Here is a 23,782-nt window from a genome sequence, read left to right on the forward strand (position 1 = left end):
GAGATGGCTCAGTGGTTAAGAGCATTTGCTGCTCTCAGAGAGGACTTAAATTTGGTTCCCAGAGCCCACACAGGGGCTCACAACTATCGTCAGCTCTAGTTTCAGGGTATCCAAAACCTTCTAGGCTCCATGGACATTAGGCCCTCATGTGCCTGATATATACATGGAGGCAAAATATTCATACATACAAAATAATTTTTTTTAAAGTGAGACATGCCCACCCCCCACCCCCACCATGCTGATGTGAAAACTGACCTGTAACTCCCACTGAAGGAGGGAAAAGGACAGTTTGGACGTCACAAAAATATATTAAAACAGCGTTCCCTTATCCCAGCACCCTCCCCTCCCCAGTGTCCACTGCCCCCCACCCACCAAGGGAAGCCAGCCAGGGCAGGGAGGCCCCGGTGAGCCAGCTGAAGGCCAGGACCTGGGGGTGGGGTGTCCCTCCAGCCTGGGAAGGAGGCTAACAGTCTTTACAGGTTCGACGCCACGGTCGACGAGGGGGCCGCTGGGAGGTCAGAGGTGCAGGAGGGTCAGGCAGGATGCGGCGGACGGTCGGGCCTTGCCACAGGGACAGAAAACAGAAGAGAAATGAAAGGTGAAGAGCAGGAGAGACACCACGGGGGGGGGGGGAGAGGGGTAGAAGAGGGAGGGGCCTCACGGGGTGAGGCAGGGGGAATCTGCCAAGGCCACCAGTAGCGCTCAGAGGACAGAGGGCCGCGAGGGAGGGCCCCAGAGCAGGCAAGGTCAGGCCACAGGGGCACGTAAGAGAACAGGGGAGATGTCTGGGGCCTGAGTGCTCGGAAGCAGCAGGAATGCTGCAGAGAACCAAGACATGTCACCTAGAGCTGGGACAGAGGACAGGTGAGCCCTCCAGAAAGGCTAGAAGGGATGGAAGCAGGAACCTGCCCGCCACGCCATGCTGCACCCCACCCTGTGTGCGGCTAGAAGGTCCTTCGGCCCAGTCTTTTGAACACGCTCACAGTGCCTGCATGGTCCATTTGGGCACTAGGGCTCTCGATGGAGCTGCTCCCCCAGGGCCCTACCCAAGTCCTCTTAATGGCCAACTTGACATCAGCTGAGGACTTACTCTTGGTGCTTGTGACCTGGCTGTCCTGGGCCTCAGACACAACAGCAGTCTTGCCCAGTCTCTGAAGGACACTGACTTTGGGCAGGGACTCCGGCTTCTTCTCTGGCCCAGGGCGAAAGGGAAGTGCCAGGCGCCGCAGCCTCGGAGCTGTTGTGATTGCCGAGCTGGTAGCCTTGGCTTTGATAGTCATTGCTGGCTGGGGACTGGCCTTGGTGGGACCCCTGCCTAGCTTCTTCAGGACTCCAGCATACGGCAGGACAGAGCTGCTGCTGTCATTGTCACTGTCCCAGGCCAAATCCTCATCCATCTCTGGGGTGGCCCCTAAGCGGCTGAAAACTCCAGTAGGCTGTGGGAGTCAGAGAAGACACAGTGGGTTTCTAGTCACTCAACATGCTGCCTGACCCGTGCTGGCCTCTAAGTCGGCTGCCAGGTCAGTGTCATCCCATGTGATGGTGAAAGGGGGACCAGAGGGAGACCTGACTATGCCAGGGGGCTCAGAGGGGTGCCTAAGGAAGGACACAGAGCGCTGCAGCTACTAATAAAGACAGGGAGACCCGGGGACACCCTGCCAAGGGTAGGGAGAGCACAGGGAAGATTCCCCGGGTCACCTTAGCTGTGCATTGTGCCATGCCTCAGATAGGAGGATCCAAGGCCTGACATGTAGCTGGGCGTTGCTCTACCACTGAAGCACACCCCAGCCTCTTACGCCATCAATTACTTAGCAGACAGTTAATGTAGCCCAGACTAGGATGGTCAGTGTTGAGGATGCCACAGTGGTTAGGACAACCCTGGCCACACCCTCCTGAAGCCAAAGCACAATGGAGGAGGCAGCCTCAGAAGCCACCCCACCAATTCCACAACTTCAACAGTCAGAGTCGTGTTTCATGAAAGCATATCTTCGTGGATTCTCTTTTCCTTTACTTTTTGAGACAGGGGTTGCTATATAGCCCACAATCTCAAACTTGAGATCCTCCTGCCTCAGTCTCCTGACTGCTGGGATGACAGATGTGGGCCATCGATGCCAGCACTTGAAGGAGAACAGCATGTTAGAGGGCGGCGTCAGAGACAAGCCACATCTTCTCAGAGATGCCAGGGACTGTAGGCCCTCCAAGGTGATTGAGCAGAGAAAAAGAACATGCACTCGGTTCCTGAGGCAGAAGTGACACTTCTGGGCACTCAGTAAAGCCTCACATGGCTGGACCTCCATTCCTATGAGCCTGTGTTACCATCACCATCATGGAAGGTTCTGGGAGGTGAGAGACAGAGGGCAGGAGGCTCTCCCCTGGTGAGTATGTGACCGTGGAAGCTACAGTGCCCACTGTGGCGATACCTGCTTGCCAGGCCCCAGTCCCAGTCCCTTGCTGATAAGAACTGGTACCACACAGATTCAGGAACTGAGGCACAGATGGCTAAAACGACAAGGCCAAGGCCATCTAGCCAGCCAGTCAGAGTGAGCTAGGGTATTCTAAGTACAAGCCATGCTCGGGGCCTACAGCAACAAGAATAGGTTTTGTTGTGGACACAGCTAAAAAGCAAACCCTTGGAGGCATCGGTGAGAGTCTGTGATCCCAGGACTCACGCAGTTGAAGAATGATCACGAGTTCTAGGCCAGCCTAGGCTACAGGAGAGACTGACTCAAAACAAACCCTAACCCTGAACATCTACTCCTAAAGAACTGGGTGTGGCATGCCTGTCACCTGCACACTCGAGAAACGGAGGCAGGAGGGTCAAGAGTTCAAAGTCACCCTTGGCCACACTGGTTCAGATCACCCTGAGCTACATGAGACTGTCAAAGCAAAAGAAACAGAAGAACTTCCTGTTGTGTGGCATGTGGGGACAGGGCTTCCAGGGCTAATGGCAGCAGTGTGGCATCCTATCCACAGGGGGGGCAGGGATGAAAACAGAGGCCGGCACCCTGAGCTGGAGGGCTGGAGGCTCAGGGTAGGAGATGCTGTGGTAGAAGACCCGACAGTTGGGACCTGGGGGTACAAGAAAGAAATACAGCAGCCAAACAGCCTGGGACTGGGTTACAAGTCAGCCGAGGAAAGACAAAGGGCAAACAAGAACTCCACCACGGCCAAAGAGAAAACAGGTCCAGATGGTGGAAGAGTACGTCCACCTCGTCCACCCAGGGTCAGATGCTGAGTGTCACGAAGTACACCGGGAGGAGCAGCACTTGCCCACGTGAGGCACTCCAGCACCACGCCACACTGCGGTAGAACATTATTTTCAGGTGTGTGACTTTTGTTTATGCTGCATTTGTTTAACTCTGTGAAGCTGTGTTACTGTGCCTGTCTAAAACACCTGGTGGTCCCAATAAAGAGCTGAACGGCCAATAGAGAGGCGGGAGCTAGGGTTGGCAGGCAGAGAGGATAAATAGAAGGAGAAACAAGGATCAAAGAGGAACAAGAGAACAAGGACAGGAGGGCATTAGGGGCCACCCAGGCAGCCACAAAGAAGAAAAGTAAGATATACAAAACTAAGGAAGATAAAAGCCCAGAGGGAAAAGGTAGATGGGATATCTTAAGAAAAGCTGGCTAGAAACAAGCCAAGCTAAGGCTGGGTGTTCATAACTAAGAATGAGCCTCCGTGTGATTTACTTGGGAGCTGGGTGGAGGGCCCTTACAAAAGCAAAAGAGTAAAAAAACATAAACAATACTTACCTTAGTCCCTGCCGTTGTGTCCACCTTGGTCTCAGCACCAAGGCGATCGAACACAGATGTTCTATGGAGACCTGGGACAGAAATGGTACCATGAAGCAACACCTGCCTGGTGGCCCCATGGGACCATGCCTAGACTGACCACAGAGCAGATGACGAGGTGGGATGACCTAGTAGGGACAGACTGTGCTTGGCTCCGGCTTTGCAACTGCACGGATGGCTCATGTTGACCTTCCCACAAACTCATGACAAGTGTCAAATCTGGGAGATCAATGTTCACCTTGACACAAGCTCAAGCCATCCATGAGGACGGAGCTTCAATTGAGAAAATGCCTCCACAAGATTGGCCGTAGGCAAGCCTGTGGGGCACTGTGTTAATCAGGAATTGATAGGGTGGTCCTGGGTTCTATAAGAAAGCAGACTGAGTAACCTGTGTGGAGCAAGCCAGTAAGCAGCATCCTCCATGGCCTCTGCATCAGCTCCTGCCTCCGGGTTCCTGCCCTGCTTGAGTTCCTGTCCTGACTTCCTCCAGGGATGTGGTAGTGTAAGCCAAATTAAACCCTTTCCTCCCCAACCTGCTTTTGATCATGATACTTCGTGACAGCAACAGTGACCCTAACTAAAACAATCAATGAAAATTGATCCGTGAAATACACTGTGCCTCTGTACAAGTTGCTATGGAAGGGAAAGTGTTTCTTCTTCAAGACTGGGTCTCAACGTAGCCTAGGCTAACTTTGAACTCACTATGTAACTGAGGCTGGCCCTGGACTCTCGATTCTCCTCCCAAATGCTAGGATTACAGCTGGGTGCTACCACACCCAGCTTTTGGGTAGAGTTGTGAATGTCCACTTGCTCCTTTCATGTTTGTGATTGTGGACATCTGGCAGAATGTGATGAATGGTGACGAGTCCTCCACTAAATAAAGCTGACATCTCAGACAGACCGTGTTGGCACACACCATTAATCCCAGCCTCTGGAAGCAGAGGCAGGGGGGTCTCTACTTCAAGACAACCAGACTTATCTACAGCTCAAGTTCCTGGGCTATAGCCAGGGCTACACAGAGAAAGCCTATCTCAAACAAACAACAACAAAAACCCTACATCTCCACCAATATAGTGTTCAGTGAGTCACAGCCCAAAATACTATGGAAACAAACAACCATTAAAAAATAAAAATAAGCCACGAGATCCGGCATGGTGGCCGGATCCTTTGATCCTAGCACTTGGGAGGCAGAGGCAGGAGGATCTCTGTGAGTTAGTAGCCAGTCTGATCTACAGAGTGAGTTCCAGGACAGTCAGCACAAGACTCATGCAGGCACTGTGCTCTTTGGTTGTAGAACAGAGAAAATCAAGCTGGAACTGACTAGAAAAGCAAACTTCCTCCTTGATGGCTGGTTCCTTAGTGTTGGAAGGAACCATGCAGGCCACTGAGAGAAATAGCAGGTATTACCCAGCAGTGAACCCTGAATGCTCAACTATCAACCTGCCAGGTAAGGCCTGCCCCCTGGTGTAACAGTGGCATGAAGTTATGAAGTTAACCAACAGCTCTATTACACTCGAGGCCAGCCCCACAGGGGGAAATACATCCCTGGCATGGTAACTGGTCAAATGCCCATGGTGTAGGAGATCATAGGATGAGACCTTGCAGTGCCTTAGAGTACTGGTGTTCACTGCAGGCCTACTCTTAGCCAGGTACGGCCGCTTGCTTCCCAGGCCAGCCATAGCTGTCTTTTTGTCCATGCTCTCCAGGGACCAGACATGAGGAGCCCAGCTTCATGAACTGCAGGATGACAGCGCAGAGGCGAGCGAGTCTCTTCTGTGGTCACTGTCCCTTAGCCACCAGCTGTGAGCTGCTCCCCCCTGAGCCCCACCTACTGGGCAGGAACATCACTGGGCAATAATTAAGAGAGTTCCATCTGCAGCCCACACAGCCCGTACCTTTCGCTGCCTGCTGCTGCTCCAGGATCTTGCGGGTACGGGGCGTGGTCCCCTTGGGCATGTGGATGATGTACTTTCCCTCCATCTCGGCTGTGACCCGTCGCCTCTTGGTAGGAGCAACCAGGCTCTCCTCCTCCCTGCGGGCCAGAGCTGGAAGAAGACAGCGGGTCACCTCCTTCAGGGATGGAGGTTCTGAGCTTGGGGGGGGGGGGGTGCCACATGACAATCAGCCTGTCCTTTCTTTGGAGACAAGGTCGCACTATATGGCCCAGGCTAGCCTCAACTCTCAATGTCGCTGCTTCAGTCCCTGGCGGGCTGGCTGATGGGCGTGTACAATGCCCAGCTGCACACCCGTGTCTCTCGCAGCCATCCTTGTAGGACTGGATCGTTCATGTGCCCAGCACAGCTGCCCCTGTCGCCAGTCTGAGCTACTGAGGACCTTAGTCATCTGCTGTGACTACACCACAGATGTGCTCGGGACTCGCAAGCGCTCTCTCTCTCTCTCTCTCTCTCTCTCTCTCTCTCTCCTGTGGGCCCCCTGGGGTGCGCAGGTCCTCATATCTCCTCAGATCCCTCGGTGCTGCCTTCAGAACCCCAACTCCATCCGTGCTTTCACTTCCCGACAAGTAATCAAGGCCCACCCTTACTGTTCAGGCATTACGCAGAATTAATTATACTTCAAAATATATGTATTGGGGCTGGAGGGATGGTTCAGTGGCCTGGGTTCAGTTCCCAGCACCCACACATCAGCTCACAACTGTCTGTAACTTCAGTCCCAGGGGACCAGATGCCCTCTGTGACCTCTGCTGGCACTAGGCATTCATGTGATGCCCAGACATGCATGCAGACAAAACATCAACACACGTGAAGTCAGGGAAGACTTAAAACTATATTTATGATGTGTGTGCACATACACGACTCTCCCTTTGGCAGGCGGGTCCAGGGATTGAACTATGGCAAAAGCCTTTACTCACTGAGCCGTGTCCCCAACCCTAAAGTATACTTCTTTTCTGTTGCTAAGCCAGGGTCTCACTATGTAGCCCAAGCTGGTCTGGAGCTTGTAATCCCCCTGCCTCAGCCTCTCCACTCCGGCATGCTCTATCACACCTACTGTATACTTCAAATACAGAAAAGAATCCCTGCACGGTATCAGGAGGCAGACTGATCATCATTGCTTCAGCGCTTGGTTAACTACTTTTAACTTTCTGGTTTTCCTTTTTGGTTTGCTGTGACTCTAGCTAGTTTGGAACTCTCTAGATAGACCAAACCAAATGTGAATTTGGAATGATCCCCCCACCCCCACACCGCCTCTGCCTTCTGAATGTGGGACTTATAGATATGTGCCACCATGCCTAGATTTTTACATTTACTTAGTGTTTGCTTATTTTTGTTTTCCAAGACTGGGATTCTCTGTGTAGCCCTGACTGTCCTGGAACTCACTCTGTAGACCAGGCTGGCTTTGAACTCAGAGATCCGCCTGCCTCCGCCTCCCTAGTGCTGGGATCAAAGGCGTGCGCGCACGCATGCACGCACGCACGCGCGCACACACACACACACACACGCGCGCACACACACGCACACACACGCACGCACGCACACGCACACACACACGCTCATCTTCTGCTCACCCATACTCTCCTGCAGCTCTACCCAAGAGCCCTCACCGGCAGCCTTGGCACTCTTCGCTGCCATCTTGTTGGACACAGTGACGGAGATCTTGGAGGTGCTGGTATCTGGTCGCCTTGGGGGAGTGTGGGGTGGAGAGTCATGGTTCAGGCTGTTGGTGATCATTCGAGAAGCGGCTGTGGGAGGAAGGAATTGAGTCCAGTCGTGCTGTAGATGCCCTGGAGAAGGGACTGGGAAATGGAGGAGTCTGAGGGAAGTGTCTAAGGAGTGAATTCTCAGCCCAACAGTGCTGGAGCCAGGGTATGAAGGAAACACTGGGCTGCACCAGGGAGCAGCAGCTGTTGTCACCCTGTGGCTGCTCCATATCCCAGGGACCAGCTCACCATGACCGATTCCTTCTCCTGCTGCTGCGCTGACCTGTGACACTACTTTGTCCCACAGTCCTCATCGCCTGACAGGATTTTCTTTTTGAAGGTTTTGGCTCACTCTGGGCTGGCCTGGGACTCATACCGTAAGCAGGGCTGGTTAATTCACAGCAATCCTCCTGCCTCAGCCTCCTGAGTGTTGGGATTATACATACGAGCCACCATGCACAGCTTTGGTTTCATTTTTCAGTTACTTGAAATTATAAAAGGCATTCAGGCCAGGCATGATGGGACATGCCTTTAATCCCAGCATTCAGGGGTGGCTTAGTCTGCATGCATCCCAAGCTGTCAGGGCTGTAACTACCTAGTGAAACCTTGTCTTGGAAGGAAGGAAGAGACTCAGGAGGAGAAGGAGGAAAGGAAGGAGGAGGGAGAGAGGGAGAGAGAAAAAGGCATCCAGAAGGATATGAAAATGTTATCAACAAGCAATTGAAAGACTAACAAAACTCATCTACACTACTGGTGGCCAGGGCTGTGGGTGCCCTGAAAGGAGACAATGAATGAGTGGGAGAGGAGGAGGGGCTCTGGAAGGATAGCACGCTGGTCTCTGCCTCTGGATGCTGGCTATCAGCTGTCTTATACTGACTGCTATTCAGCAGAGCCTCACAGGCTAAGCACACACCCCAGAGCCGAGTTACAGCCCCAGCCAGCAAAACCATGATGATGGAACCCTTTTCTGTACACCTGCTGGGGGCTTGTTAGAGAAATGAAGCCTCATTCCTAAAACCTCCCTGCATCAACACCTTTGGGTGTGCCCTGCCAGCACTGACTCTTTTCAGCCTTGTGACTCTGCTTTGTCCAATGGTGTGAGAGCAGACGTTACAAAATCAGGAGACTGCAGAGGCCCCAGGGTGGGGCCTGTCTTCTAAAGCTGCTTTTGGGGACCCTGTGACTCACTCCCACTGCCAGAGCATGCCCAGGCTAGCCTACTGCATGACAGAAGGCACCACGTCACCTCTATTACTGCAGCTGACATCGAGCCAGTAATCGGATGTGTAAATAAAGCTGTCCTTCAACCAGAGACCTGCCGAGCTGGATCGGAGGACAATGACCAGCCAACCCATAAAACTATGAGAGGTAAATGTCTGTGACTGTTTACTTATCTTTGTGTTTATTTATCTGTGAGAAGTAAATGTCTGATTGCTCATCTTTGTGTTTACCTGTGAGAAGTAAACGTCTATTGACCATTTACCTTTGTGTGTCCATTCATGTGTGTAAGCTGTGTCATACATGTGTGACATACAGATGTGTGTCCTTGCCTCCTACCTTGTTTCAGATAGGGTCTTTCGTTTGCAACTACATACACCAGGCCAGCTGCCCTGGGAACATCCTTCCATCCCACCTGGGATTACAGATGTGCACCTCAGCATCCACTTAACATGAGCGCTGAGGATCCAAACTCAGATTCTCACCCTTTCGTGCCAAGCACTTTACCCAGCATGCCACCTACCTGACCATTTATTTTTGTGAGACATCTACATATATCTTTTTATCTTGAGAGAGGGTTTCACTGTGCAGCCCTGCCTGGCCTAGACTGCTCTATGTAGACCAAGATGACCTAACAGTCATAGAGAGCTGTCTCCACACGCTGGGATCAAACTGCTAACAATGAAGAGTTCCGCCTGCCTCTGCCTCCTGAGTGCTGGATTAAGGTGTGCCGCGTCTTCATCATTTCTGGGGCTGGGGGCCTCAAGCACCACAGCACATGCGCAGAGGTTAGAGACAACTCAGGTTGCCAGGTTTGCATATCGAGAGCCTCTGCCTGCTGAGCATTCTTACCAGGACCCCACCTATTTTTTGTTCTTTCTTTCCTAAGATAGGGTCTCACGTATTCCTGGCTGGTTTCAAACTCATTACTTTGAACTTCTTTTCCTCCTTTTGAAACTGATTTGTTTTGTTCAGGTGTGTGTGTGTGTGTGTGTGTGTGTGTGTGTGTGAGCCATGTGTATACAGGGTCCTTTGGAGGCCTGAAGAAGGCATCGGATCCCCGGTGCCGCAGTTACCGGCATCTGTGAACTACTTGATGGGGTGCGAGGGATGGAGGAAGAGGCAGTAAGTGTTCTTAACCACTGAGCCGTCTCTCCAACCCCCTACTGTAAACTGCTAATCCTCCAGCTACCACTTCTCAGGTGCCGAGATCAGAGGTATGTACTACAGTACTATGTGCCTGGATTGTTTGGAGCTGAGGATTGAGTCCAAGGCTTCATGTACGACAGACGAGCATTGCCAGCAGAGTTCTAGCCTGGCCTGTGTGTTTTAGAATAGGGTCTCACTCTGTCCGTTGCCCAGGTCTTCAGAGTCTGTGTGCAGACTCATCTACTCACTGTGATTCACTACAACCCCTGCATTGATACATGGGGTGCTTCTGCAGCTGCTCCCAGATTTGCACCATCACCCAGCACACGTTCCCAGCCTATGTCAAATAGAACCCGTGGCCTCTGACATCGTTCCCATGAGCATCCTTCCTTGGTCCACTTACTGCTAGGAATGTAAAAACTGGCCTCTTTTTTTTTTTTGCCTTGGGGACTGTGCAGCTTTAAAATGACACCAAGCACACTGCTAAGGTGCTGTGTGACACTGCACTGCATGGAAAGGCCACGGTGTGCTCCATGGAAAATGTGTGTAGATTACAAGCTATGTTCTGGAATGAGTCATGGTGGAGCTGGCTGTGAGCTCAGCAAATGACTCAAGAGCTTGCAGTAAACAAGGTGTCCTTTAAAAGGAGCACATGGGGACCGTTCAGATAGCTCACTGAACAAAGGCAGTAACGGGGGTGAAGGTCCTGATCCCCGGGACCCATGTGGTGGACGTGCAGAACAAGTGGGGGTCATTTAGCCACCACCTGTGCCAGGACACAGGAGTACTCCCCAGACACACACACACACACACACAGAATAAATGAATGTAAACCATAAATACATTTGTTAAAAGTATGGTTAGTCAGTTTTTTTAACAGCTCCACATAAACTGGAGGCATCGGGGAAGAGGTGAAAACATGCCTCCATCAGACTGGCCTGTAGACAGGTCTGTGGGGTATTTTCTTGATTGACGCTGGTGTGGAAGGGCCTATCCTGATATTGGCATAGCAGCAGCAGCAGCGGTTGGTCCTGAGAGGTGTAAGGAAGCTAGCGGGATAGGCATGATGGAACAATGTCTATTAATCCCAGTACTCAGAAGGCAGAGACAGACATATCTCTGAGTTCAAGACCAACCAGGGCTCCATACTGAGACCCTACTTCAAGAAGGAAAAAAAAAGAAAAGAGCAGGTAGCTGTACGCAAGCGAAAGAGCAGTATTCGTCCCTGGCCTTGATGTCCTGATCAGAACAGATCTCCTTTAGTCATGCTTTATCAGTAGGCTGTGTAGTAGTGGTGCATGCATTGAATCCCAGCACTTGGGAGGCAGAGGCGGAGGCAGGTGAGCTCTGTGAGTTCAAGTCCAGCCTGGTCTACAGAACAAGTAAGTTCCAGAACAGCCAGAGCTACAGAGAAACTTTCTCAGACACTTTGTCTTGAACCACCCCAACCCCCAAAGGAAACCAAGCAAACTCGGACAAAGAGAAACAGATAAGTTAGGGGTGCATGGCTGAGGTGAACTGAGTGATGATGGGAGATGTCATTCTGTAAATATGTTTCCCATATTGGTTAATGAATAAAGCACTGTTGGCCAATAGGAAAGCAAGATAGGCGGGACTAAGAGACAAGGAGAGGAGAGGAAGTGGTAGGGAGAAGTGCCAAGATGGAGGACAGAGAGAGCAAAAAGCCAGCCCCTCTCTCCGGTAAGATGAGACCACATGGAAATACTTAGATTGATAGAAATGGGTTAATATTTAAGACAGAGCTAGCTGATAAGAAACTAGTAACTGGCCAACAGAACTATATCTAATACAGCGTCTCTGTGTGTTATTTGGGGCTGGTGCGGTGGTGGGACCAGACCGGCAGGGAAAAACTACTCCTAACAGAGTGAAACAGCAGAGTGCATGATCAGCCTGTGCCAGGCTGTGGGCTCCATCCTCAGTACCACCAAAAGAAATAAATCAGATGCGGTGATCCTAGAAGCAAGATGCTAAGGCAGGAGGATAATGACTTCAAGGCCAAACTGGGCTATATAAACCTCTGCTTAAAGAGAGAGAGAGAGAGAGAGAGAGAGAGAGAGAGAGAGAGAGAGAGAGAGAGAGAGGAGGAAGAGAGAGAAAGAGAGAAGCCAGAAAGATGACTCTGAGGGGTACAGGTGCTTACAGTCCAGCCAGATGCCCCAAGTTTGAGCACCGAGATTGACATGGCGGAAGATAAACCAACCCCAACCCCCACAATATAGCCTCTAACTTTCTCAGACACTTTGTCTTGTGAGAGCACACATACAACACATATTTAAGAAAATATGACTACTGAGAGTGAGGACGGGCTATTCAAACAGTCACTCCCTGCCTAGCATACCTGGCCCCTGACAGGGCTTCATTGACTGCAAACTACAAGGGGGACGGGATGGCCACGTGTATTCCCTCCAGAGACTGAACAGATGCAACTCACCGCTGGAGGCGCCACGGCGAAGCTCACCCTGGACAGGGCTGGGGCTGCAGGGCACTGACTCAGTGGCAGCTTTGCACATGTCCTGGAAATGAGAGGTACCGGGGTTAGCCCAGGACAGGGGACCTAGGACCGAGCACCACCCAGAAGGTTGGAACACAACTGCTGGATTAAAAGCTGTCTGGCAGCCGGCAGTGGTGGCGCACACCTTTAATCCCAGCACTTGAGAGGCAGGAGGATCTATGTGAGATTGAAGCTAGCCTGGTCTACAGATTGAGGAGTTCTGGAACAACCAAGGCTACAAAGAGAAATCCTATCTTCAAAAACCAAAACAAAACAAAAGCTGTTCTGCTTTGGGGTTGTTTTATTTTTTAATCCACTTTTAGTTTTAAATATGTGTGTGTGTAGTATACGTAAATGCAGTTGCTTGCAGAGGCCACAGGTATGGGCTTCCTTGAAGCTGCAGTTATAAGCGGTTGAGAGTTTCCTGACATTAGTGCTAGGAACTGAACTTGGGTCCTCTGGAAGAGCAGTGAGCACTCTTAACCTCTGAGCCAGCTCCATACTACTCAGTTCTGGGCTAAAAGAAAGCACCCTGTGTCGTGCAATATTTGTTTAACTAGGTAAATATGTGCTACATATGCCAGGTGGCAGTGGTGCACGCCTTTAATCCCAGACTCCGGAGGCAGAGGCAGGTGGATCTGTATGAGTTCAAGGCCAGCCAGGTCTACAGAGTGAGTTCCAGGACAGCCAGGGCTGTTACACAGAGAAATCTTGTTTCAAAAAAAAAAAAAAAAAAAAAAAAAAAAGTGTTTATGCTGCATGTGTTTACTAGGTAAAGATGCGCTGTTTCTCCTGCCCTACCTGAAGCACCTGATTTGGTCTAATAAAGAGCTGAATGGCCAATCACTAGGCAACAGAAGGACAGGCGGGGCTGGTGGGGCTGGTGGGCAGAGAGAGTAAGTAGGAGGGAGAATCAGAGAGAGACAGACAGACAGACACCTGGGGCCAGCCAGACACAGAGTAGGACACACAGAATGAAAGAAAGGTAAAAAGCCATGAGGCAAAATATAGATGAAGAGAAATAGGTTAGATTAAGATATAAGAGCTAGTAGACAAGCACAGGACAAGGCTGAGCGCCCAGAACTAATACTAAGTCTCCACGTCCCGACCTGGGAGCTGGTTGGTGACCTGGGCTGGCTAGACAGCCCAGCAGGTTGACGCCACATGAAGACTTGAGTTAATCTTTGGGACTCAGGATGGTGGAGGGAGAGAACTAACTCCCAGAGTTGTCTTCTAACCTCCAAACACACATGTCCACACATCCCTGACACACACATTCATCCAATATATACTTTAATTCTCAATCTAAAATTTTAAAGAAATACAATGTTTTGCTGACTCACTCTCCATCTGAGTCTATGCCTCTTGCTTGATAAAGTCCTTTTTTCAGGGTCCTCAATGAGGAATAGTTGAAGGCCTGCTTCTAGAAGTTACTGTAAGGGATCAGGGCATCTGACAGCCTCACCAAATAAGGTGGAGAACTGACTGAGGATAATTCCTTTTATTAACCGGGGGCCCCATGTGCATACATACGCATGTGAACAAGTATAAGTCATATGTGTATATCACACACATGTGAAAAATGGAAAAAGAAGCCAGGTGGTGTTGGCACACACCTTTAATCCCAGCACTTGGGAGGCAGAGGCAGGAGGATCTCTGAGTTCGAGACCAGCCTGGCCTACTGAATGGGTTCCAGGACAGGCTCCAAAGGTACAGAGAAAGCCTGTCTCAAAAAAAAAAAAGAAAAAAGAAAAAAGAAACACAAAATTAAGGTGTGCCTTACTGCATAGGGAAGACAGGAAAACACGGCTCAGAGAAGTCAGGCAACATGCCCAATGTCACACAGCAAAGAACCGAACCTGCCTGTGAACACTGCACCTTCCTTTGCTGCCAGGCCTCCTACTGGTCCCATGACAGTCCCCTCCAGCCTCACACTTTCCCCAGGAAGTCACAGAAGAGCACCTACCTGGCGGTGTACCACCTTGGCATGCTTGAGGATGGCGATGATGTCCCCCACTACAGTCACACCCAACTCATTCATGATTTCCTTATTGAGATCTAGCAGCATGCTCTTCTGGATTCTGCAGGGAGGACAGTGATGAGGGCCCATCCGGCAAGTTCCCACCTCCTCCTGCCCAGTTACCCTGTCCCATCAGCCTCCTCACCGATTATCCACAAACATCACAGCATAATTAACAGCAGGTCCTGGAGGAATGCCAGCTTCCTTGAAGAACTGGATCCACTCGGAAGTGGCTGGGGGTGAGACAGGACAGTCATTCACAGCAAAATGCAGCTTCAGTAGCTTTCATAAATTGTGAGCCAGTGTGTGCCAGCCCTGCACTGTGATTGCTCAACTCTCGGTGGGATGAGAAGCCGGACCACCTGTGAGCCAGCAGGCACTGAGTCCCCTAACTGGGAGCTGAGAGGTCGGGAACATGCCAGGGCCAGATGCACCCGAGTTCCCAGGCCTTTGACCTTGTTCTCTTACAGCTTCACCGTGTCCTGGTGCCTTACCCAGTGTCCCTGGCCTGACAGCTCTCAGCACCTGGCCTGATAGGGAGCCCAGGTCCTGGAGCCAGTCCGTGGGCCTCAGCAGGAAGCCACTGAGCCTCAGGAAGAGGCTCACGTTCATACACCGTATCAGGAAGCTTGGCTGGTTCAGTCCTGGCTCTACCATTTCCTGTTTACGGGACTTTGGGCAAGGTACTGCTCAGTGCCTCAGTTTCCTGTGACTGGTAATAGTGCTGTACATCTACCAGGTAACTTCCTGGGCACTCAGCACAGGGCCAATCCTGTTCCTAGCACCTGCAATGCCTTAGACCCTCAGGGCAGAAGTCAAGAAATCCATGCTAATGTTTCAGTACTAACTACACCCATGTCCTTGGGTCATTTGTGGATGGATGGACTGAGTCCAGACAGCCCTACATAGCTTTCGTGGAGCCCAGGCCTGGCCTCAAATTCAGTATGTATCTGAGGATGACCTTGAACTCCTGATTCTCCTGCCTCCACCTCCCCAGTGCTGAAACTGTGCTTATGTGCTGCCACCTACTCAGTCTATTCGGTGATGGAACCCAGGGCCTTGTGTGCGCTAGGCAAACACTCTGCTAACCAAACTAAATCCCTCTTTTTTGCTTTTTTTTTTTTTTTAAGACAGGGTCTCAGCTGGCATGGTGGCAAACACCTTGGGAGACAGAGACAGGAGGATCTCTCTGTGTGAGTTCAATGCCAACCTGGTCTACAAATGAAGTTCTAAGACAGCCAAGCCAAGGCTATATTGTGAGACTCTTGTTTCAAAAACCAAAAACAAGACAGGATCTCATGTATCTCAGGTTTGCTTAGATTTCAGCAGGTAGCTGAGAATGACCTTGAACTCCTGATCCTCTTGCCTTACTATACTTGATCACAACTGTGCACCGCCTGTGTAAGTCCTATAGAGCCTGGTGTCCAAGGAGTTGCAGAATCTGCATCAGGCTCATACCATCATGTCACGTATTATAGAGACAAGGCAAACACGTGACCAATTGAGCCGTCAGAAACCAGTGGCCATTAATAATACCTGGGCCAGGAGGCTGAAGTAGGGGGTTTGAGACCAGTCTGGGATGGGTGAATGATCCAGAGAACTACAAAGTGAAACATTGTCTCCAAAACAAACATAAAACAAAAAAGATGTAGCCCCTACCCAGAAATGTTACATTGCCTAACAGTGTATCTAAGAATCAGTGAGATGTGGTTAATACTCTATCACCAGGAGAAATCTTCACCAACATACATTGCAGATGTCTATCCCAGAACAAAATAATTATCCTTCATGTCTGTTTGCAGTGCTGCAGACAGAACATGCCTTATGAATGTCAGTTAAGGGCTCTACTCTAGCTCTGAGTCCCCTCCTCTGGCCTTCAGTAAACCATTAACACTGAGCCACTGGGGAGTCTTAGGCAAGTACTCTACCACTTACCTACATCTCAAGCCCTAAGCAATATCCCATGACAATGACATCTGTAAACAAACATGTGAAATACTACACAGCATTAAAAAGGAAAGACAACAGTTATGTTTAGCCCTACAGGCATCTCTCAAATATCATGCTACATAAAGGCATACATCATGATGACATACTACATGGTTTTTGTTCAAAGCCTGTGTGCTGCTAAATGTTTGTCTTTTAGTTGCTTTTAATTCCATGCAAATATGCTTATGGATTTTCCTTATCATTCCCCCCCCACACAAGAAAGGTTTTTTTCTGTGTATCCCTGGCTGTCCTGAAACTATCTCTGTAGATCAGGCTGGCCTCAAACTCAAGAGATCCACCTGCTTCTGCCTCCTGAGTGCTAGGATTAAAGGGGTGTGCCGCCACTGCCTGGCTATGGATTTTCCTTCATGTGCAATAGATCACAACATTTTCCTAAGCCATTATGTGATCTCTGTCCCTTGACAACCCCAATAGACAGCTTAAAAAGAGCTGGGGGCCTAGGTGTGGTGACACACAGCTATAAGCCAACACTTGGGAGTTTAAGGCAGGAAGACTGAAAGTGGCCTGGGTCACATAGGGGGACTACGTCTCCCCCACCACAAAAACAAAAAGCAAGATAAAAAGCAGGCAAGCTATCCAGGCTGGTGGTAGTGCCTACGATCCCAGCACTGAAGGTAGAGACAGGAAGGTGTAGAGGTCAAGGTTGGCCTTGGCTCCAGGAATGGCAGTTTAGCCTGGGTTAGTATGGGCCTGTATCTGAGGAAAGAGAAGAGGGATAATCTAGGGCTGTCTTGAAGCAAGCAAAATTGACATCTGTTGAGGATTGTGCCCAGAATTCCACATGTGGTATACTGTCCACAGTCCAGGTTGCAGGATTACCATCTCCATCTAACAGGTAGAAAAGCCTAGGCTCTCACTGCCCAGGTGAAACACGCACAGGAGAGCCTTACCAAGTTTCCCGGGCCAAACGGCTAATGCAGGAGGCCCAACTCAGGAGAACAGCCAGCCAGCCTTGCACAGGCTCCAGCCCCGCCCCCACCTCAGTAGAGCTCAGCTGCTCCTGCCTGTCATCAACCCTCCCCCCTCCACCTCTCTAGACCCAGATCATACCCCAGAAAGGGAGGTGGGCAGAGGGGCCCTGCAGGGAAACCAGACTCACCCATAGTCACTGAGACCATCGTCTCCCTGGCCTTGACCCTGCTTCTTGGAGCCTGGAAGAGAGAAGGGAGAGGGCCCATTTGTCGGCTTACAGAGAGCCTCAGACTCCCGGTGTTGCCGGTCTGCCTGCCAGAGGAGCATTCCTGAACTAGGGGCTCAGGACCCAAGAATAGCCTGGAGCAGCTGGCAGGACATCAGCCTGGGACAGGGCTGCTGTCACAGCTATCACTGCTGCCTGGAAAGGAGCTCCAAGATGGTGTCCTAGTTAGGGTCCCATTGCTGTAATAAAACACCATAACAAATAGCAACTTGGAGAGGAAAGGGTTTATTTCTTGTTACAGCTTGCAGTCCATCTTGGAGGGAAGTCAGGGCAGGAACTCCAGGCAGGAACCTGGAGGCAGGAGCTGATGCAGACCATAGAGGATGCTGCTCACTGACTTGCTCCCGTGGCTTGCTCAGCCTGCTCTCTTATAACCAGGACCACCTGCCCAGGGATGCCCCACCCACAGTGGGCTGGGCCAGCCCACATCAATCATCAATGAAGAAACACCCCATGGACTTGCCTACAAGCTAATTTTACAGAAGCACTTTCTCAATTGAGAATCCTCTTCCTAGATGATCCTGGCTTGTGGCAAGTTGACAAAAAAGTACCAGCACAGAAGGTAAATGTCCAGCTCCCATTCCTCACACCATGACTGAGTGGCCCTCAAATCCCAGCACATGGACCCCGTCATTGCTCTGTCAGGAAACCTCCTGACAGACTTAGGCACAGTGGCACCACCTTCTACCCCACAACTCAGGAAACTGGGACGGGGGACAGCCGAGGGTACAGAGTGGGACCTTTTCTTTGTGTTTGTTTGGATGTTTATAGTCCTGGCTGTCCTGGAACTCACTCTGTAGACCAGGCTGGGCCTGAACTCAGAGATCTGCCTGTGTCTGCCTCCCAATGCTGGGATTAAAGAAGTCGGCCACCACATCCAGTGTGAGGCTCTTTCTCAAACATTAAGACAGAAACCAGACATGGTAGAGAAAGCGTCCAAAATCCCAGCATTCAGAAGACTAAGACAGGAGGTTCACGAGTTCGAGGTCAGCCTAGGTTACGTAAGGCTCTCCATTAAACATAAAACAAACAAACAAACAAACAAAAAGATGTAGTTAGCATGTAGGTCAGTGACAAATCTTTTGCCTAGGGTAGTCTGGTCCTCAGCAAAATAAACAAACAGGCTTGTCAATGTTGAAGAACTTAAGAACTCTGAGGGAACAGAAGCATGGAGCCCCGTTGGGGGTGGAGGAGCGGAAGACAAACAACAAACAAAACAGCTATAGAGGCAATGTTGTGGAGAAAGCATGGATGGCCAGGGAAGGCCAGGGAAGGGAGGGAGCCATTTCCAACAGGCTGGTCTGCAAAGAGTGAGGTGTCCCCTGGGGAGGGGGGGAATGTGTGGCTCTTTAAGAGGAAGAGTGTTCCAAGAAAGGGACAGAGTCTAGGGTCCTCAGCCAGACGCTCCTCTGGTAACCAAACTGGGAGCGGGTGAGTAGTGGGGAGGGTACCAGGCCCCAAGAGGCTCCAAAGAAATAGAAAACAATTTTTCACTTAGATGAACAATCGTTTTAAAGCGGGTTGAAGAGCTTCAGATGCCAGCCCAAGCTACATACTACGTTCAAGGCTAGCCTGGGCTGTACAGCAAGACCCAGTCTCAAGCAGGTGGGTAGGGCTAGAGGTGCAATTCAGTTAAGAGAGTGCTCCCCTAGCAGGCACAAAGCTCTAGGCTCAATTCCCAGCACCATACACACCAGGTACACACACCTGCAGTCCCAGCACTTGGGAGGGAGAGGCAGGGGAGAGGAAGTTCGAGACTATCCTTAGCTACACAGCAAGTTCTGGATTTGACGCCAATAAACAGCACAAGAGAAAGACCTGAGAATGTCAGGACATGTCAACCAACCACCAGGTCACAGCATCACCAAGATGCCTTGCAACAGCCCCACAGAGGGAAACTATTATTAGTCCCATTCTCCCCGATTAAACACACACACACACACACACACACACACACACACACACACACACACACACCTGACTCAGCAAGGAACAGTCAGTTGCCAAGTGTCTCATGTAGCAACTGACCTTTCTGAGATTCAAAAGCAAGTTCTCTCTGCCTCCGAAGCCCATGGGGCAGGTCCTCGGGAGTGTTTACTCTGTGCCAGGAACTGAGAATATGCATATCTCAGTGGCTTTGCATGATGAGCCTGGGAGGAAGAAAGATGAGCAAAAAGAGGAAATAAAATTAAACACAGAGCGAATAGTAAGCCCAAGAAAACATGGCAGGTTAAGGGCAGGGCCAGGACCCGAACTCAGGTCAGCCCAATGAATGGAGACCCAGGGACACAGCAGGCATAACCAGCCTCTCCTAAGAAGGCCTCAGTTAATACTAAACCAGAGTACCCTAGGGCAGCAAAGTCACTGCTGAACTCAATTTCACCTCTCTAACACCATCTTGTCTGTTTGGTTTGGTTTGTTCCCATTTGTTGAAACTAGGTCTCCTGAAATTAGTCAAACTGGCCATGAATTCATAATCTTCCTGCCTCTACCGCCAAGGCTCTGAGCTTCTCAGTACTGTCTTAAAATAGCATTTCCAGGGGCCAGGGCGATGGCTGGGAGGCTAAGAGCGCCTCTCACTTTGGTTTTAGTTGCCAGCACTCACACAGCAGGTCACAACAACCTGCAAACTTTAGTCCCAGGGGAGACAGCCTGGGCTCCAAGCACATCAGGCATGTGTATGGTGGAAACGTAACAAGCAGGTAAACACGCATACACATAAAGATAAATGAACCTTTTTTAAAAGGCCATCTCGGCCAGATGTTGGTGGCGCAAGCCTTTATCCCCAGTACTTGGGAGGCAGAGGCAGGCAGATCTCTGTGAGTTCCAGGCCAGCCTGGTCTACAGAGCGAGTTCCAGGACAGCCTTCAAAGCAACACAGAGAAGCTCTGTCTCAAATAAAAAAATTAAATAAATAAATAAATAAATAAATAAAAGTCCATCTCTTTCTGAATACTAAAAATTGACAAAATTAACATTTTTTTTAAATGACAGCTCTCGAAACTCAAAGAAATACCATGTACTAGAGTCCAAATGCTTTTATGTCCTTAGGAGACCTGAACCCAAAGCATGGCGTTGGGGGCTGAGTTAGGAGCACCACAAGTCTGAGGACAGCCAAGGCTAAACACCAAGACCCTGTCTCAAATTAACCAAGAGGAATGGGAAAGTAAGGAGAGGGATGAGAACTTAGACCCAAAACCTGGTTTTGCTCTACTTTTCTGGGACTCACCTCTCAGAGCCATCAAAATGATCCTATTGCTACCCATCACACCAGCAGACAACTGCAATCCCAGCACTCGGGAAGCTGAGACTGAAATTTTGAGTTCCAGACCAGGTACGCTACATGGAAAGACCCAACCTCAAAAAGCCAAAGGCTGGGAAATGGCTCAATGGCAGAGCACTGGCCTAGCTAGCAAACACTTTAAAGAAAAAGATAAGATAACCTACTCAAGAGGGTCTGCCTCCAACACAGACAACATGAATTCCTTGTCTTAAACCTACATCCCATGTGGTGGAGAGAACTGACTCCCAAAAGTGCTCCTAATCGCCACACAAATGTGTGCATAGGCTCACTGTCCATCCATGGTGGAAAATCTTTATAAAGGTATCGTGTGGGGCAGGTAAAGGCCACCGGGCCAAGTTGTCCTCTGACCTAACACACATGCAATAAAAACTATCATCTATTGGTTTGTTTTTATTTATCTATTTTCAATACAAGGTTTCTCTGTGTAACAGGCCTGGCTGTCCTGGAATTTGCTCTGGAACTCACTGAAATCCCCCTGCCTCTGCCTCCCAAGTGCTGGGACTAAAGGGGAGCACCACCACTGCCTGGTTAGTAAGGTTGCTGGGCGTTGGTGGCGCACACCTTTAATCCCAGCACTTGGGAGCTCAGTGAATTTGAGGCCAGAGCCTGGTCTACAGAGCTAGACCCAGGACAGCCAGGACTGTTATAGAGCGGAACCCTGTTTTGAAAAATAAATAAATAAATAAATATAAATATAAATACATAAACAAATTATTCAGTTTTCAAGTACCTTTCATTTCCTGCCACAACTGAAGAGACTGTTCTATTTCTATTCTATTGCAAGTAAGTTTTTCTTCTCCTGGCGAGCAATGTTAATTTCCCAAATAGGATAACAATGTAAGTTTCCCCTTTAAAACTGAGGAACATGCATCGGTCATTATTTTAAATCTCTACTTCAAAACTCGGCAAACAGCAGGGTGTCGATCTTCCCGACTGTTTTCTTGCTTTCTCTGGGCTCCCGCTCCTCTATTTTCTTGAAACTCCCTTTACTACAGTCCCAATCCCCTGAGCTCTTGGTCCGCCAAAGACATTCACCCGATTCCGCACGATGAACCTGTATGAGCCTGAGACTATCACTGTGCCGAGGAGACTAGGGTTTAGAGAGGTAAAGACGCTGGTGCAATGCTACACAGGGGGAGCTGACATTCGAACCCACGGCGCTGGCTTGCCCCAGCATCAGCGTTAACAAGGATGGAAGATCAACGAGGGGAGTGCTGAGAGCATCCTCGGCATGCACGAGCTGACGCCCCATTTAGGGGTACTGCAGCCTGCCTCGGGCCCCCCTTCTACACAGGAGGAAACTGAGGCTCGGAAAAAGAAGCCGTGGCCCGCACTGAGACTCCAGACCCTTGGTCACCCCGCATCTCCATCCTCCGACCCAGTCCCGCCACCCGGGCCCGCACCTCACCTGGCCCAGCGGGCCCGCACCCCCGAGAGCAGCCCGTCCGCCCTCCCGACCGCGCCAACTGTCAGCCACTCCTCCCTCCGCCGGGGCCACCCGCCCCGGAAGTCCTGCCCTGGATACCGGATCTGAGTGGCCCGCCCACCTGGCCGCTCTAGGCCTCGAAGCCGCCAACCAGCGAGAAAGGGCGGCGATCGCGGTCACGTGACGGCACGCGGCCTCCCGGGCTCCTCCTCTCATCCCTCCCCTCCCCCTTCCCCTCCGGACTACCCCGCCCGAGCTAGCGGAGAGCGCCGCCAATCAGAAACGCTCAGGTCGGGCCGCCCCGCCCCGCCCGCACTCCAGCCGAATGCGCCTGCGCGCAGGTGGGCAGGAAGGCGGGGCTAGGTAATGGAGTGGGAGACGTGGAGTGCAGGTACTGTGCGATCTGGGGGCGCGCCGCCTCGGCTGCCCCCTCTGTGTCACTTTCTCGTTTGCAATGCATCTCTCCTACGTCGTCCTTGGCCCACGTCGGTGCCCCCATTCCTTCTCTTAAGTCAGATCCTACTTAAATCGTCGCCACCACCCGCTCCTGTCGCCGTGACCTTCCCTTACAATCGCCCCACCGTTAAAAATATTTTACTTTTGTTTCTAATTGTCTGTGTGTCTGTGGCTGCGGTGAGATCAGGAGACGTCAGATTGCCTGGATTTGTAGTTCCAAATGGTTGTGAGCCACCTGATCTGGGAGCTGGCATTCTAACTCCGGCCATCTCCCCTAGATGTGCACTTTTCTCTGTTTATGTGACAAGGTCCCATTATAACACAAACTGGCCTGGAATTCGCCACGCATCGTAGTATGGCCTTGAAATTCGGATCAGTTTGCTCAGCCTCCTGAGTGCAGGGATTACAGGCATGCCGAGCCAATCTCTCTTTCTGTCATCATTGTCTTAGTTACCCACACATCTTTTTGTTGCCATTTCTCCTTCACGAAACCCTCACTTGCCCTACATCTCTTCAGATCAGCTATTCCCATAATCCCTGTCACCATCTCCCCACATTCTACATATTTCCATAGTGAAGGGTATTAAAGCCTAGGTTATGCCAGGGTCCCAACTTCACTCCTAAGCCTGTGCATAACCCTGGTCCCCAAATCATCCCTCTCCAACCCTGCTTTCCCGTCTGTAAAATGCACACAGTGGCCAACAGGTTTGTGTGTCTTTAAACCCAGTGCTAAGGAGGTAAGGTACATAACAAGTTTGAGGCTGACCTGGGCTACATGAGACTCTGTCAAACAACAAAAGCACATAGGGAGAAGTGTGAAAAAAAAAATCTGATCGTCTGTTCCTTTGTTTGTTCATGGTTGAGTCTTGTATAGCTTAGGTGTGTGTAGCAAAGATCCGCTTGCCTCTGCCTCCAGGCACTGGCCACCATGCCCAGCCCTAAGAACTTGTTTCTGTGACAGTTAATTTACTGTAGCATTTGGGCTAATATTGTCACTTTGTTACTGCCCATGTCTCCCTCACCCATGACGCTATCATCAGTG

At 50.6% G+C, this 23,782-nt stretch overlaps 1 protein-coding gene across 2 annotated transcripts; it reads right to left on the reverse strand.

The window, feature by feature from the left end:
- Window positions 1–369: 369 nt before the first annotated feature.
- Window positions 370–22,382, reverse strand: CUNH19orf47 (chromosome unknown C19orf47 homolog). Of its 2 annotated transcripts, XM_051207191.1 has the most exons (11): window positions 22,267–22,382; window positions 19,583–19,704; window positions 17,456–17,507; window positions 14,492–14,579; window positions 14,293–14,407; window positions 12,267–12,348; window positions 7,352–7,489; window positions 5,688–5,837; window positions 3,754–3,824; window positions 1,091–1,436; window positions 370–561 (listed from the first exon to the last, which is right to left on the reverse strand). In XM_051207191.1, exons 2-11 carry the CDS (start codon window positions 19,625–19,627, stop codon window positions 464–466), a joined length of 1,185 nt encoding a protein of 394 aa, XP_051063148.1. In that variant the 5' UTR covers window positions 19,628–19,704; window positions 22,267–22,382; the 3' UTR covers window positions 370–463. The 2 variants fall into 2 exon arrangements, with proteins under 2 accessions (XP_051063148.1, XP_051063147.1); XM_051207190.1 differs by lacking the exon at window positions 370–561 and having other exon boundaries at window positions 915–1,436.
- Between the last annotated feature and the right edge of the window lie 1,400 nt (window positions 22,383–23,782).

The sequence above is a fragment of the Phodopus roborovskii genome, unplaced genomic scaffold (genome assembly GCF_943737965.1).
Source record: "Phodopus roborovskii unplaced genomic scaffold, PHOROB, whole genome shotgun sequence".
In the NCBI taxonomy this organism is placed as follows: domain Eukaryota; kingdom Metazoa; phylum Chordata; class Mammalia; order Rodentia; family Cricetidae; genus Phodopus; species Phodopus roborovskii.